At 55.8% G+C, this 13,415-nt stretch overlaps 1 protein-coding gene and 1 long non-coding RNA gene across 4 annotated transcripts; one reads left to right on the top strand and one right to left on the bottom strand.

Annotated features, from left to right (window-relative positions):
- The first annotated feature begins 1,409 nt into the window (after nucleotides 1-1,409).
- Nucleotides 1,410-3,742, top strand: LOC106028641 (uncharacterized). 2 transcript variants are annotated; one of them, XR_002792171.2, is made up of 4 exons: nucleotides 1,410-1,576; nucleotides 1,690-2,141; nucleotides 2,905-2,949; nucleotides 3,145-3,742. It is a non-coding gene; the product is annotated as an uncharacterized LOC106028641 (long non-coding RNA). The 2 variants fall into 2 exon arrangements; XR_010040398.1 differs by having other exon boundaries at nucleotides 1,690-2,949.
- Nucleotides 3,743-5,937: 2,195 nt separating this feature from the next.
- Gpr108 (G protein-coupled receptor 108) lies at nucleotides 5,938-12,763 on the bottom strand. Of its 2 annotated transcripts, XM_003460729.5 has the most exons (18): nucleotides 12,584-12,763; nucleotides 11,717-11,836; nucleotides 10,985-11,035; nucleotides 10,754-10,836; nucleotides 9,811-9,941; nucleotides 9,655-9,701; nucleotides 9,491-9,559; nucleotides 9,310-9,414; nucleotides 8,435-8,568; nucleotides 8,251-8,326; nucleotides 7,815-7,888; nucleotides 7,605-7,722; nucleotides 7,380-7,510; nucleotides 7,153-7,196; nucleotides 6,849-6,898; nucleotides 6,686-6,769; nucleotides 6,487-6,611; nucleotides 5,938-6,251 (listed from the first exon to the last, which is right to left on the bottom strand). In XM_003460729.5, the coding sequence occupies exons 1-18, from the start codon at nucleotides 12,701-12,703 to the stop codon at nucleotides 6,179-6,181; spliced, it is 1,635 nt and encodes a 544-aa protein (XP_003460777.1). In that variant the 5' UTR covers nucleotides 12,704-12,763; the 3' UTR covers nucleotides 5,938-6,178. The 2 variants fall into 2 exon arrangements, with proteins under 2 accessions (XP_003460777.1, XP_063084806.1); XM_063228736.1 differs by having other exon boundaries at nucleotides 6,686-6,898.
- Between the last annotated feature and the right edge of the window lie 652 nt (nucleotides 12,764-13,415).

Here is a 13,415-nt window from a genome sequence, read left to right as displayed (position 1 = left end):
CTGCCTCAGCCTCCCAGGATTGAATTACAGGTGTTTGACTTATTTTTTTTAAGAGAAGGGGATCTTGCTCTGTTGACCGGGTTGGCCCCAAACTCCTAGGCTCAATCGATCCTCCTGACTCAGCCTCCTGAGTAGCTGGGACCATAAATATGTATGCCCCTGTGCCTCTCATGCATTTTTTAAACACACTTTCTCTGTGAGTCTACCTTATGCTGGGTGGTAGAACCCTACTTCCAGAGGCCTCCATGCTGGAGGGAAAGGTGGGAGGGGACAAATCTAGCACAGACATTCCCAACCCCATTGAATATTTACCCCAGTGGAAAAGACAGAGTCTGCATCTAGAGGAATCAGAGAAATATTTGTGGAGGTGGGGGCATTTCAGCGAGGCTTTCGAGTATGTATAGGAGTTCACTATCCAGGTATATTTACTTTCTAGGGAAAGGGGGACTCACCCTCGTCAGAGTGCTGGGTGGTTAACACAGTCATCAATGAGGAGAGTCTTGTCTCTAGCTTTTGTAAGATACAGATAGAGGTATATCTTACATCTACATCCTCACGGGCTATGATTGCTTTAAGTTGTATCATTTAAATTGTGCACGTGCATTTAGGTAGAATAGATGCATAAGACCCAAAATGTGCACATGGTTACAGAGGAAGAGGTCGCCTTTCCTGAACCCCTTCTGGCAGTGCACACATACCCCCCGTATTTGTCTTTCTGGGTCCCTGCCCTGGGCCTTGCTTTGTCACGGGCTCCAATTCCCTCAGAGATTGCTCCTCCCAGTGCACGGCCGCTTCCTCATTCCCGCCTGCACCCACCTCCCGCTGCACGGTGTGGAAGGAACAAGCCCTTCCGGTGCGCAGACTTCTGGAACCTTCCGCAGCCTGCAGGCTTTTCTGGCTCTGACACCGAAGAGCCGTGAACTTGGCGTGAGCGGTTGATTACCACTCCGCCTCGGTTTCCCCCGCAACATGGGTTGCGATTGTAACCAAAGGCCTCTGGATGAATGTAGGATGGCTTTTTTAATGCCAACCTCGGAAGTGAACCCCCCGGGGCCTTTTTTTTTCCTGCTTTTTGCCGCTTAGCCAGCTACCTTGTGCTGTGGGGTGCAGGGTGGGGGCGCAGGGTCTCCATTCCTGGAGCTGCGATTTCCAGCCCCTCGCTGAAGGGGTTAAAGAGAATTTGCACCGATTCCTGTAAACCACGCCTTTGTCCTGGCCCTGGCAGGGTAGGGGGAGGCTTGGCGAACTGAACAAACCTGGCCGCCCTCTGCAGGATTGCAACACCCTGGAAGGGGAGGAGGAGCAGGAGGAGGAGGAGGGAGGAAGAAAACATTTTGCTTGTTTGCAAAACTGAGGTTCAGCTTTTGAAACTGAGTCTCCCAGCTGCCCCCCATGACTTCCCCACCTCACTTTCACCCCCAAGAAACCAATTTCCTGTTTCATTAACGCCAGAGCCACAGGCTTTGTTTTTGACAGTGATTTTGGTGTTGGCTTCTGTCTGGCTGCGAGGCTTCCTTTCTGGAGCCTTCCGTAAACCACCTGCACCTTCTGTACAAACCCGAGCGACGGGATCATGGTAAGGCTGACAGCGTGTATCCTTGTTCATGGCAGAGTAGTACTCCATCGTGCATAAACACCACATTGTATTTTTGTGATTTTTGTTTAGTTTTATTTTGTTTCTTGAGACAGGCTCCGGTTGTGTAGTCTGGGCGGCCCTTGAACTACACTGCCCAGGATGGCCTCCAACTTGGGATATTGGAATGGACCCCAGTGCCCGCAAGGCTCATGGGGTAGGAGTTTGACATCCTTCGATCCGTTTGACTGACGGTGATACCAGGCATGTCCACAGTGCTGGCATCTAGCTGGACAGGGTCCAGGTCCCGTCACGAGCTTCAGGAAGACATCAGCGGAGAGGAAACTGGCGACACCAAGGCCTGGGGTTGGGGGGGAAGGAAGGGGGAATTCTTCAGCCCCGTGATTTTCCTCTAAGGATGTGTGTGTTCCAAATCGTGGACAAGATAAGCCAGCAGAGGGGCAGCTGGGACGCGTGCGTGAGGGGGATTTCCACGCGGCACACCCACCAGGCCAGCATTCCAGCTCCAGGCCAGACAGACGGGCGAGGCCGCCCGATGCATCATGGGGTACGAAGCCGACGTAGGTACAGTGCGGTGGACCTGCACGGGTATCATCCGGGCACTCTGGGAGGCTGGCACGTCGCAAGTTCAAGCTCAGCCTGTGCCAAAATAAACCATAAAACAGCGCTCAGTGCAAAGGCCCTGGGTTCAGGCTCCTGCAGTAAGCGAACAGCAACCTCAGAAAGTACAATCAGCCGCGCATTTGCGCTCTGTGGATTCAACCTCCACAGACGGAAGCATGCAGAGGCCTTTTGTTCTGGTGATTGTTCCCTACAGGATACACTGTGTGCACTGCACTTACACTGTAGCAAGAATATAAAGTCTAAGGGGAAAAGGCGGGCAGGTTCTATGCAAATATCTATGCCATTTTATTTCTTTCAGCTCTTTTTATTAGTACACGCTTGCAGCCCATAATGCTCACGCTGCTGGTGTGGAGTTGGTCCACGCACACCACACATCTTAATTCATTTCCATCCCTCTTCCCTCCCCTCTCCCCATCCCTCCATCTCTTGATCACCTTCCCATTTGAGAAGGATCTCTCCTCTCATTTCCTATTATCTTTTGTTCTGCTCTTTATTTGTAATTTTGTTTCTCATTTAAGAGTGATATTTAAACTTGTGTGTCTGCGATGGTTTCGCTTAACTGACCCAAATTTATCCTTTTTTATGGCAGAGTAGTACTCCCCCACGTACGAATACCACACTTTATCCATTTATCAGCTTGATGGACGTTGAGGTTGACTTGATTTTTGTTTCATTTCTTGAGACAGGGTCCGGTGGGAATCCTGTGGGCATCCTGGAGCCAGTTTCCCAAGGTACTGAAGTCCAGCGTACTTGCAATTTACCTGAAATTCAGATTTACCCAGAAATCCCGTGTTCTGTCTGGCATGCTAACTGGGAACCGTGAGGAGGAGGTGGGGGTGATTTAAGGGCAGGTTCCCGGGCACCCTGGTTGTGCACTTTCTGGGTTTGGTCACCTCCTGAACCCCTCCATTCTTTCCCTGATACAGGTGCAGCCCGGCCTGCGTACCACAGAGACACCCCCCCAGCCATGTTACTTTCCTGTAATTTTCCTCCTGGAAACTCACCTTCTGCAACGCTGTTACTCATTAACTCGCAGGCAGCCTTGACCTGGCTGCCCGGTGGCAGTGGTCCCCCTGACCCCTGCTCCGAGGGTGCTGGGGACTCCTGCTCTCAGAGCACCAGGCAGGATCCTGGATTCCGGATCTGCAGGGTCCCCCGGGCACTCGGGCCACTGGTCCCTGTCTCTATTCCTCCTCCAAACTGCAGGCCCATGGCCACGGAAGCACCTTTCTGGTCTGGGGTGAGAATCCAGCCACACCAGGCAAATGGAAAACATGGCCACTTGACCACAGTCAGAGCAGCTGTTTGTTCACGGCCACTCTGCTCGGTTCTGACAATGGCCCTGACCCCTCCCCTGCTAAATCCCCATCTTATTCTTGAACCCAGATGCTGACCGAGCTTCTGCCTGGAATCTTTCTCCCAGCGCCTCCTTCCTTCTGTCCCCTCTCCCACCGACTCAGGAGCCCGAGGTTGGAGGATCACCTGAGTTACTCTGGACAATACAGGGAGGCCTTATTTTTTTAATTCCAGAAATAAACCATTTTAAAGTTTTGCATTGTGTACTGGTCTGAGTGGTGTGGTAAAATCTCCCCTGGACTTGAATCATTCCTTTGACCAGTGTCTCCACCTTGTAGATGCTACCCTCCCGTTACTCATTAGTAACTGTCTTGTCAGGTTGATTACTGAGGAATCAGAATCCTTGTGTTCAACTAACACTCATTTTACTTAATAATGGCCCCCAACCAACTGAAATAGTGACTGTGGGACTTGGATGTGTAAAAATGAAAAGGAGAAACCACAATATGACACTTTGAGAGCACTATAACATAGTATTACATTTTTTTTTTTTTTGAGATGGGGTCTCACTGTGTAGGTCAGGCTGGCCTTGAACTCACTTTGTAGCCTGGGCTGCTCTGGAGCTCACAAGGATCCTCCTGCCTCAGCCTCCCGAGTGCTGCGATTACAGGCCTGTACTGCCATGCCCAGCTTGTTCTATTTTTTTTTAAATCAGTACATGTCTGCAATATGTAATGATTGCATTCCTTGTGGGGAAGTTGATCCATGGATACAATGTATCTTATAAATATCCTATTTTGCAATCAGGCATTTTTGTTAACCTTACACCAGGCCTGCTTTACAATCAGCACCATATTGGAGGTAGCAGGGAACCGCACTGGATCTGTTGGCCTGGGTATGTGATCGGCTTCAGCCAGTCATTGGAGCTCCTGGACTGTACCCCCATAAACAAAGGAGACCCCTGAATATGACACGCATATGCTAATGAGAGCAATCACAGGCGGTTTGTTGACTTCTTGTATTCAACTTGTTTACTGCACAGGCTGTAGAAATTAGTCTCCTACGTACAGGTAAAGGATAGTCTTTGGTCCCTTGCCTAGAATCCTGCAGCTGGTTAAGAGTTGGGATTTGCACTCAGGCCCCAGTTTGTGCCAAGCTGTTTTTGAGTCTCTTGTTGCATTGTAAGAAATCCTTTGCAAACTTGGCAGCTCAAAACAACACTGGTCTGTTAATTCTTGCAGTTGGGAGGCTGAGTCAAGACCATCTCCACCTCCAGGTCCTTCATGGATGGTCATTTTCATACTGCCTTTCACCATGGCAGGCCTTTGGGGGTCAGGGAGACCATGATCTGCCTCCTGCAACACACGCCCTGGGGAAACCCGTCTACGCAGTCCTGTCCTTCCTTTTTAACCTGCCATGGCTCCCGGGGCACGAGCAGAAAACCCCGAATGTGTCTGCCAGCTCCTGCTGCCTTCAGGCTGCGTCCGGCCGCCCTCAGCCCACTTCCTTCTCCATCTGGCTGGGCTGTTCATTCACGTGGGCCCCAGCTGTGTCTGCTTCTGTTTACAAAAAGCCTTCACCCCAGCCCTGCTCCCTGCCCCATGCTTGGGCCGCTGCTGCTTTGCAAAGGGGCCTGGAGCCCTGGTGGGGGGGACGGGAGGGATCCTAAATACCTGCCCTTGCTGAGTGGATCCCCGATGCCCCTCACACCTCAGTCACAGGGACAACTCCACCAACTTGAGGTCCTGTTTTACAAGCCAGGAATCAGAGAGGGTGAGCCAGCGGCCCGGGTCACAGTCACAGGTAGCCAGGGGCAGCGGCCTCGCTGCAGAGGAGCCTGTGGGGCTTCAGGGCCTGGCTTGGGGGGCTCCAGCCCCGAGCTTCTCACTAACCCACAAGCTGCGTGACTGAGCACGTTGCTAAGCCTCTCTACACCGCCCAGGCTAACAAGTCCTCAGAAACCTTCTGCAGGGCACGCCATACAGCAGTCACGACGGATTATTATTACTGCTATTACTTATCTCAAGACAGGATCTTGCTAAATAACTAAATTGCCAGAGCTGGGCTCACACTTTCCACCCTCCTGCCTCTGCCTCCCAGAGCGCTGGGACGACAGGCGCACTGTCCCCTGCGGGGCTGAATTATTTCTCCAAGTCTCTTGGCCTTCTCCAAGCTTTGTCCTTCTGGCTGCTCAGGGGCCTGTGCAGACCCGCCACAGGTGCGAGGGCTCAGGGACGGCACCGCCCGGGTCACTGCTCTGTCCCCAGCACCTGGCAGAGTGCCTGGCATGGATTAGTTACTCAATGGGTATTTATTGAACCCAGAACGCATCCACGCTGCACCCCGCTTGTGAATACAGATTTCTAAACCGTAAACAGGACTTCTGCCTTGAACCTCAACCCCAGAAACGCAAGAAACCCAGATAGCAAAAACAGACTGGTCATTATTACAGTAAGTACAGGGCAGCCCTGCAGCCAGGAAAAAGTGGCCGGATTTGGGGCCTCGAAGGGGGCGTCTGTCTCCCCCCCCAGGAAGGGGGACCCCAGGAAGCCGGGTAGGCCCCCGCCACCTCCCCACATTCGCTCTGGGCCCCTGAGGCAGACAGGAGGGTCGGTAGGAAGAGGACGAATGGACGGTGGACTTCGGGTCCCAGAAGTGGCCACATCACAACTGCTCCCGGGCGCTTACTGTTTTTTTGACTTTGGAGAGGCCTTCCCGGAAGCCGGAGTCGGTCATCCTGCGGGCAGACACAGGGCAAAGGTATGCAGCCTGCACAGCAGGCAGCCCGCCCCCACCTCTGGGTCGCTGGCCCGGTGCCCTAAGGCAGGCCCAGAGCTCCTCCAGGCCCCGCCCACCGGCAGGCCCCGCCCAGACCCCACCCACCCTGCTCAGCCCCGCCCACCCACTCGGCCCCGCCCACCGCTCAGCCCCGCCCCTCAGCCAGGCCCTGTCCTGTCCAGCGCAGGCCTTACACTTGCTCCGTCTGTATGTCCTCCTCGGCCTCCTGGGGCAGCTGCAGGTACGGGTTGTCCCCGGCGGGCTGGAACTTGTAGCCCGTGAGCACAAAGAAGGCCAATGTGGAGCCTTCCACCAAGAGCTGTGGGACACAGCGGTGAGGGGTCAGGCGCTCCCGCCTCTGCTGGCTGACCCGGACAGATCCACCCGGCTCACCTGGTACAGCCACTGCCACTGGAAGGGCACGGCCACGCGCAGCAGGATGGCGATGATGCGTGTGAAGTACACGTAGCAGATGACCTGGGGACAGGCGGAGGGGACGGAGGGGATGGAGGGGCTGGGACACCCGGGCTGGGGCGGGGCTGGGGCGGGCTCCTACCAGGACGTAGTAGTGTCGGAACAGCTTCAGCTTGGCCAGGTTCACTGCCGCTGAGGAGGGCAGAGAGGGGCAGGGTCACCTGGGCGGGAGGGGCGGGCGGACGGGGCAGAAGGTGGAGGGGAGACCTGGGGAGGGCAAGGGGGGGGGGAACCAAAGGGAGAAGGGCTGGCTGCGGTGTCCCAAGGGAAGGAGACGGACGGGCCCAGGAACGCGGAGGCCAGCAGGATGGGCACGGTCAGGAGGGACACTCAGGGCCAGCAGGAGGGAGGGGGCAGCAAGGGGGCTGGCTGCAGAACCGCCTCACCCTTCCCATCTGTGCCAGATGCGTCCTGCAGATGCCGAATGGACCTGGACAGGCAGGGGTACAGGGCGTGGTCAGATGCCCCAGTGCCCACAGGAGGAACCTCAGCCCAGAGGGAGCCCAGATGAGGGCGTGGCCTAAGACGGGGCGTGGCCTCGAGTGTGGGCGTGGCCTCCGCCAGGGAGGGAGCCCGGGTGTGGGCGTGGCCTCAGACAGGGGCGGGCCCTCACCAGACAACTGGGAAGAGGATGGCCCCACAGCATGTGAGGTCCACCAGGAACAGAATCTCCTTCCAAAGCCCATAGTCGCTGGCACCTTCTTCTCGGGATTCCAGGACGATGTAGGCCACGTTGGCCAGGACCTGAGCAGTGGGGTGCAGTGCGTGAGTGGTGGGGGACACGACCTATACCCGCCCCTCCCCCACCTTCCTCCCCTCCGGGGCTTCCCCTGGGCACCTGCAGGGGAATCACAATCCCGAATATCTTCTTCTCCTTGTCCGAGAGGACGTACTTGACGAAGGCCCAGCCAGAGCCGATCAGGGCGATGGTGATGAAGAGGAGCGCGCCCTTCAGCCTTGGGCAGGGCGCCGGGAGGGTCTGGTGAGGAGGTGGGAGCCGGGCCCGCCCCACTGGCCCTTCCCACAAGCCGGCGGAGGGCACACTCACAGGTGTGTGATGTAGTGCATGACGGCGAGGCCTTCGATGGGGTGGCCCTGGCTGTTGATGAAGTAGTAGTTGATCTGCAGGTGGACAGACGGAGGGACAGTCAGATGGGTGCGTGGACGGGCAGGGGGTGGATGTTGGGAGTGGGCAGTGTGGAGGGGGCCGGACGCCGGCTGATGGTTATAAGCAGGGTGAAGGGTGGGGCTCAGACACACACATCTCAGTCACAGGGACAGCAGTGCTGGGATGGCACGGTGCTGGGGGTTGGACAGTGAGGCCATCGCTGGACCGGCAGACAGGTAACCCCGACAGTGGCGGAGATGGATGACACTGAAGGCCGGCTGTGCGGGGGACACGTGGTATCCGGGTCCAGGGTGCAGGGAGGGGTGGCCCTGTGCTCCCACCCTACCCCGTCTGCCGCCCAGCCCACACCACTCACGCTGTGGAAGAGGAGAGAGATGCTCTTGGTGAACGCCAGGGCGGCCATGAGCCAGTGGATCTTGAAGACGTTGTACCTGGGAGGGAAAGGAGGGGGACACGGGGTGGGGCAAAGCTCGTCGGCTGGCAGGGAGCGGAAGCCCTGGTCAGGGAAGGTGCCGGCAGAGGGCAGGGGTGTTCATTACGTGTTTCTGCAGAGCATGTTCACCCAGAAGATGCCAGCGGCCAGGAAGCAGGCAGACATGACCAGGTAGAGCTTGAAGAGGGGAATCTCTGCGGCAGACAGGAAGCCCTGGGGGTTCTTCTCTCGGATCATCACCTGGGGACAGGGTGGCCCCAGTCATGTAGCCACAGCTCTGTGCTTGGAGAGCTGTCCCAGCCCCTAGCTTTCCTTAAGCCTCAATGTGTCTCATCTTTCAAATGGGTATATACTGGCTGACCTCAGGATCCTTAGGGCATCGCTGCAGGGCAGACACCAGAATCAGACAGTCTCATATCCTTTATGTCAAATGGCAAAGTATTTACACAGAGGGCTGGGAGTTTAGCTCAGCGGCATAAGCGCTTGCTTGGCAAACATGAGGTCATGAGTTCAATGCCCAGTACCAAAAAACAGAAAAGAAAGTATTTTCACAGAACCTGCACACATCTTTTTATAGATTTTAAATCACCTCTAGACTATTTAGGTTACAGATCATAAATCTCAGCTAACCTGGGCAATTTAGCAAGATCCGGTCTCAAAGTTAAAAAAAAAAAAATGCTGGCGATGTGCAGATGTGCAAAGGGCCTGGGGTCTAGCCCCAATTTTAAAAAAGAGGAGCAAGAATATCTGGTAACAACCTAAAGGCTAAGACAGTTTACAAAACAGTGACAAGAAGCGTTTTGTTTGACACTGACATAATTTTTACAGTGTGATTACTCTGAATCCCGCAGACACAGACCACTGCAGGTCCTGGTTAGCATTTCCCATCAAGGCCGCTGAAGGGTTCAGGGCAGCTAAGCCTGGCCCTGGCCCCCACAGCAGCAAGCACCCCTGACACCTGCACCCCCTTGGTTCGCTCACCGTGAGGTCGAAGGGGCGTTCCTGGCCCGGCATCAGGTTGTAGCAGTTGTGGAAGTTGAGGCTGTACTGGCCTTCCTCAGCCCTGGAGCCAATCACCACGTGGAACTGCGTGGGGGGAGAAGGGTGTCAGGCTGGGCGGTCTCACCAGGCGGGGCGGGCTCCGGGGGCTCTGCACACTCACGCTGAAGTTGTAGGAGTCGTTGAGGTGGCCCAGGTGCAACACCAGGTCCTTGCTCTTCTCAGGGGGACCCTGAGGGGACAGAGCTCTTCCCTCAGCTGGCCCTGGGCTGGGAACCCCAATGCTCTCGGGGTACACCTTCCCCCACCAGTCCCAGCTCCCCGAACCTGAGACCCAGCAGGTTTAGCCGGGGCTTTGCTAGCCGTGGAGTTTCCTGTGGGAGACAGGTGGGAGGCTTTATGAGGTGAAGGGATGTCGGGGAGAAAAGCCGAGCCCACGCAGGGCATCCCCGCCCCGCGTCCCCTCCTGCCCACCGGACGCACCGCCGCCCGCCTTGGCCTCGGGAGTGACCGTGGGGGCTGCCTCTGGGAGCCCGGGGTGGGAAGGCACTCTGGGGAGGAGTCCGGGAGAGATGAAGAGCTTCTCCTGTGCCCCATATTTCCGCACCTGGACCCTGAGGGGATGATGAGGGGGTCAATGTCCGGTCAAGTCAGTGGTCACCAAGTTCCAGATCCAGCAGGGTAGAGGCCCTGCGTGCGCGGATGCTGCCTACGCTAACGGCTATCTGTCATTCCCCGTGACCTCCGCTCCGTGCCCACTGCCGTACTAAGGAAGAAGCAGTGGGTCGGCTGTGGGGTGCCACCGTGTGGCGAGACTGACGCCAGGCTGCCTGCGTCTGAATCCCAGTGTGGGAGACTCAGTTTGGGCAGCTAAAAAATGGGAACGACTGAAGTATAAAGAAACACAAGTTTTCAGGGCGCCACCAGGAACGCAAGAAGCATTCCACAGGTGTGAAGGGTCAGCGTTAATCCCCGTGCCAACCTTCTGCATGGGGCCTCTGCTCTGAGCGCCCCCACCCCGATTCTGTGAGTAGCCTTCCCGTTTCCCTCTTTTTCAGCCTGCAGGTTTGGAGCTCACACTAAATTGTGAGTGGTTTTCTGCCTAGGGGGGTTCTGCTCTGCTGGCTTAATCCATCTGAGAGCTCCGGGACAGGTATATGCCATATTCAGGAAGATGGACATGGATTTTTTTTTTAACTTTTATTTTTTTATAGTGCAATGGCCTTGTCCTGAGCTACACCCTAGTCCTTTTAAAAAAAAAAAAAAAATCTTTTAAGACGAGGTCTTGCTAAGTTACTAAAATGCCCATGCTGGGACTGAACTTGGAATCCTCCTGCTTCAGCCTCTCCAGTGCTGGGATGGCCGGCATGCACCACCGTTTCCCTGCCAGACGTGGCTCTCTAGCCAGCCCCCAGCCCCAACTTACTGCAGATTCTTGGTGTTGATGAGGAACAGGACCAGGAGGTTGCTACTATTTCTGTGGAGCGGGCATTCATGGGAATCCTGGGCCTGGGAGCGGGCAGTGGGTACCTGGGTTATGGTGGTTCCTCCCCTCTCCCCAGGACCTCTTCCCACCCCACCTCTGGGAAAGACACGGGAGACAGGCAGCCCCACCCCACACTGCACCCCCACAGCGCTTCCCCACTCCCCTACTCACTGAGTAGGATCGGACACTGCCAGATCGAGCCCGGCTCAGACTGAACCCCACCTGGTGGGTCCAAAGAAAGCAAGTCGTAAGACACTGTAGCAAGGACCACCGAGTTACCCTTCTCACGGCAAGAGAAAGCTGGTCTTGTATTTACTGAGCAGCTACTATGCACTGCTCAAACCGTCTCTGCATTTTTCTCCAGCCAGCCCCCTCCCTCTTCTTCCTGTATCTCCAGCCACCCAACGGGACTCAATGTGGATGCCACTTCCATGCGGAGACCAATCATATCCCATTCTCCTTTCCCCAACTTAAAATGTTGATGCTTTCCTGCTCTGGGCGCTGGAATTCAGCACATCACATTGGAACTCGGGGCCCTGCCATTTCCAAGGTAGTACAATCAGAAAGCCACTCCCAGCCTGTGATCATTCCTATAAAATGGGATTCGGCGAATTTCCACAGACTCCCAGAAGGGCTGCCGTGGGGGAACAGAGTCACGGAGACTGTTCAACGCCGTACCTGGTCCACTCCAGTCAGTAAATATTGGCGGTTAAGAACACTGTCTCGCGTCTTTCACTTGAGACACTTTTTTCCCTATGTTACAAAGGAGGAAACTGAGGCACAGTGAGGCTGTGACTTGCCCGTGATCACAGGGGCAAGACGCAGGGCTAGGCTGGGAATCTAGAAGCGGGGGAGGTTGTGAAACATATGCAATCAGCCCCAGCCGTCCTCAAAGACCCTCACCAACGGCGACTTGTCGTCTGTCTCCCCGGGGCTTAGTCGCAAGAGGCTCAAGTCCACTTCCAGGGAACCATTGGTGTAGAAGCCAAAATTGTTGAGCTGGATGTCCGCTCGCTTCTCCCCCTACCGGACACAAAGCAGAAGGAGGCGGCTCAGATGGTTTCCCACCAGCCCAGGGTTCTGGCACGAGGCCCCACCACCACCACCGCCCAGCCCCAGCCTCCTGGGGTCCCTTGTTCAGGGGGGAGGGTGACCAGAGAGGGTGGCAAGGCCTTTCCGAGGTTCTGTGGCCAGACAAGTCTCGGGCAGGGACAGGGTGGCCGGGGAGCTTCCAACTATGATTCTGAGTTCAGGAAGTGAAACCAGGGGACCACGAGAAGCCACCCCCGAGGGGAATACCACCCCGAGAGCAGTTACTGTTCAGGATTTGCCATTCCTTCTTCGCCTGGAAAACTTTTAGATTCCGCCGGGCCCCTAGGGCACTAAGATTTCAGCTGAGCTGCCAAGAGCTCGGTGAATGATCAGATCTCATCCGAGAAACCCCTAGGGTGCTTTCTGAACGGCGCCAAGGGGGCTGTGGCATTCCCGAACGGATTCCAAGAATTTAAAAGGCTGAAGGGTTAGGGGGTCCCGAGACACAGAGCCTGGCCTGGATGGGCCAGAAAGGCTGCAGCGCCCCCGGCCAGGCGCCTCCAACGCGAGTACAGAGGGGGATCCTGGGACGGACCACTCGGGCCTGGATGCGGGGGGCGTCCGGCCGCTCCACGCCGCGGAAGGAGCGGGGAGGACGGGCCAGACCACTCCACACCGGGGGCTTCTCCCGCACAAAGTTACGCCCCTTGCCCCAGACCACCGCGCGGCGGAACTCACCGTCAGCGCCAGTCGGTGGATACGCCCCGAGCAGCTGCCCACCAACAGCACCAGAAGAAGTCGCTGCCCCCACTCTGCGGGGCTCCAGCAGCCGAGCCCCCTCCTCTCGCTCTCTGCCATCTCTGGAGCTGCCGCCTCCCTTGACACCGCCTCTGACGCACCTAAGCCCGCCTACCCGTGAGCCAATCGCCACACGGAGATCCCTGCTCTGCGGCGTTTCCACCCACCTCAACCAATCATCGGACACGTTTTCGCAAGCCCGCCCTCATACGACACTAGATGGACAGAAACAGCTCCGAATGGAAGTGCTTAGACTGCTTAGTCCTGCCTCCACACACACCAATCACTAGAAGTATTATCCCGGATATAATTTGATAAACAGTCCAGCTAACCAATGATCATGAATCTGATATCCTGTCTTGAAAGCGGAATTTCTTCTCCCAACTCTTAACGGATCAGAACTACATTACCCAGAATCCAGCGACAGCAGACACGCTCAGCAAGGAGTTAAATGAACTACATTTCCCAGTATCCCCAAAGGACTTCCTCTTCTTACCCTGGGGATTTGGCTTTCAGCCAGACCTTAGGCTTTTTTGGTAAACACTCGCATCTGTCGAGGCTTGTCTCTTTCTCCTAATTTTCCTGGTCCAGAGATCTAACCTTGGCTCCAGGTTAAATCTTGACCTTAGGGTGACTTACCACCCCAAGTTGAATAAACTTTAGGCTAAAGCCACTGTCCCAAAGTGAGGCGATTGGAGGCTTTCCCACACCCCAAATTTAAATCTTTTCTTCAGCTGAGCCCCTACATAAGCCTAAAAACCTGCCCTCCTTC

This window comes from Cavia porcellus, unplaced genomic scaffold, assembly GCF_034190915.1.
Source record: "Cavia porcellus strain 051 isolate PalLab524CR breed Dunkin Hartley unplaced genomic scaffold, mCavPor4.1 scaffold_17, whole genome shotgun sequence".
In the NCBI taxonomy this organism is placed as follows: Eukaryota; Metazoa; Chordata; class Mammalia; order Rodentia; family Caviidae; genus Cavia; species Cavia porcellus.
Note: the sequence above shows the minus strand (reverse complement) of the source record. Positions and strands in the feature narration are given on the sequence as shown.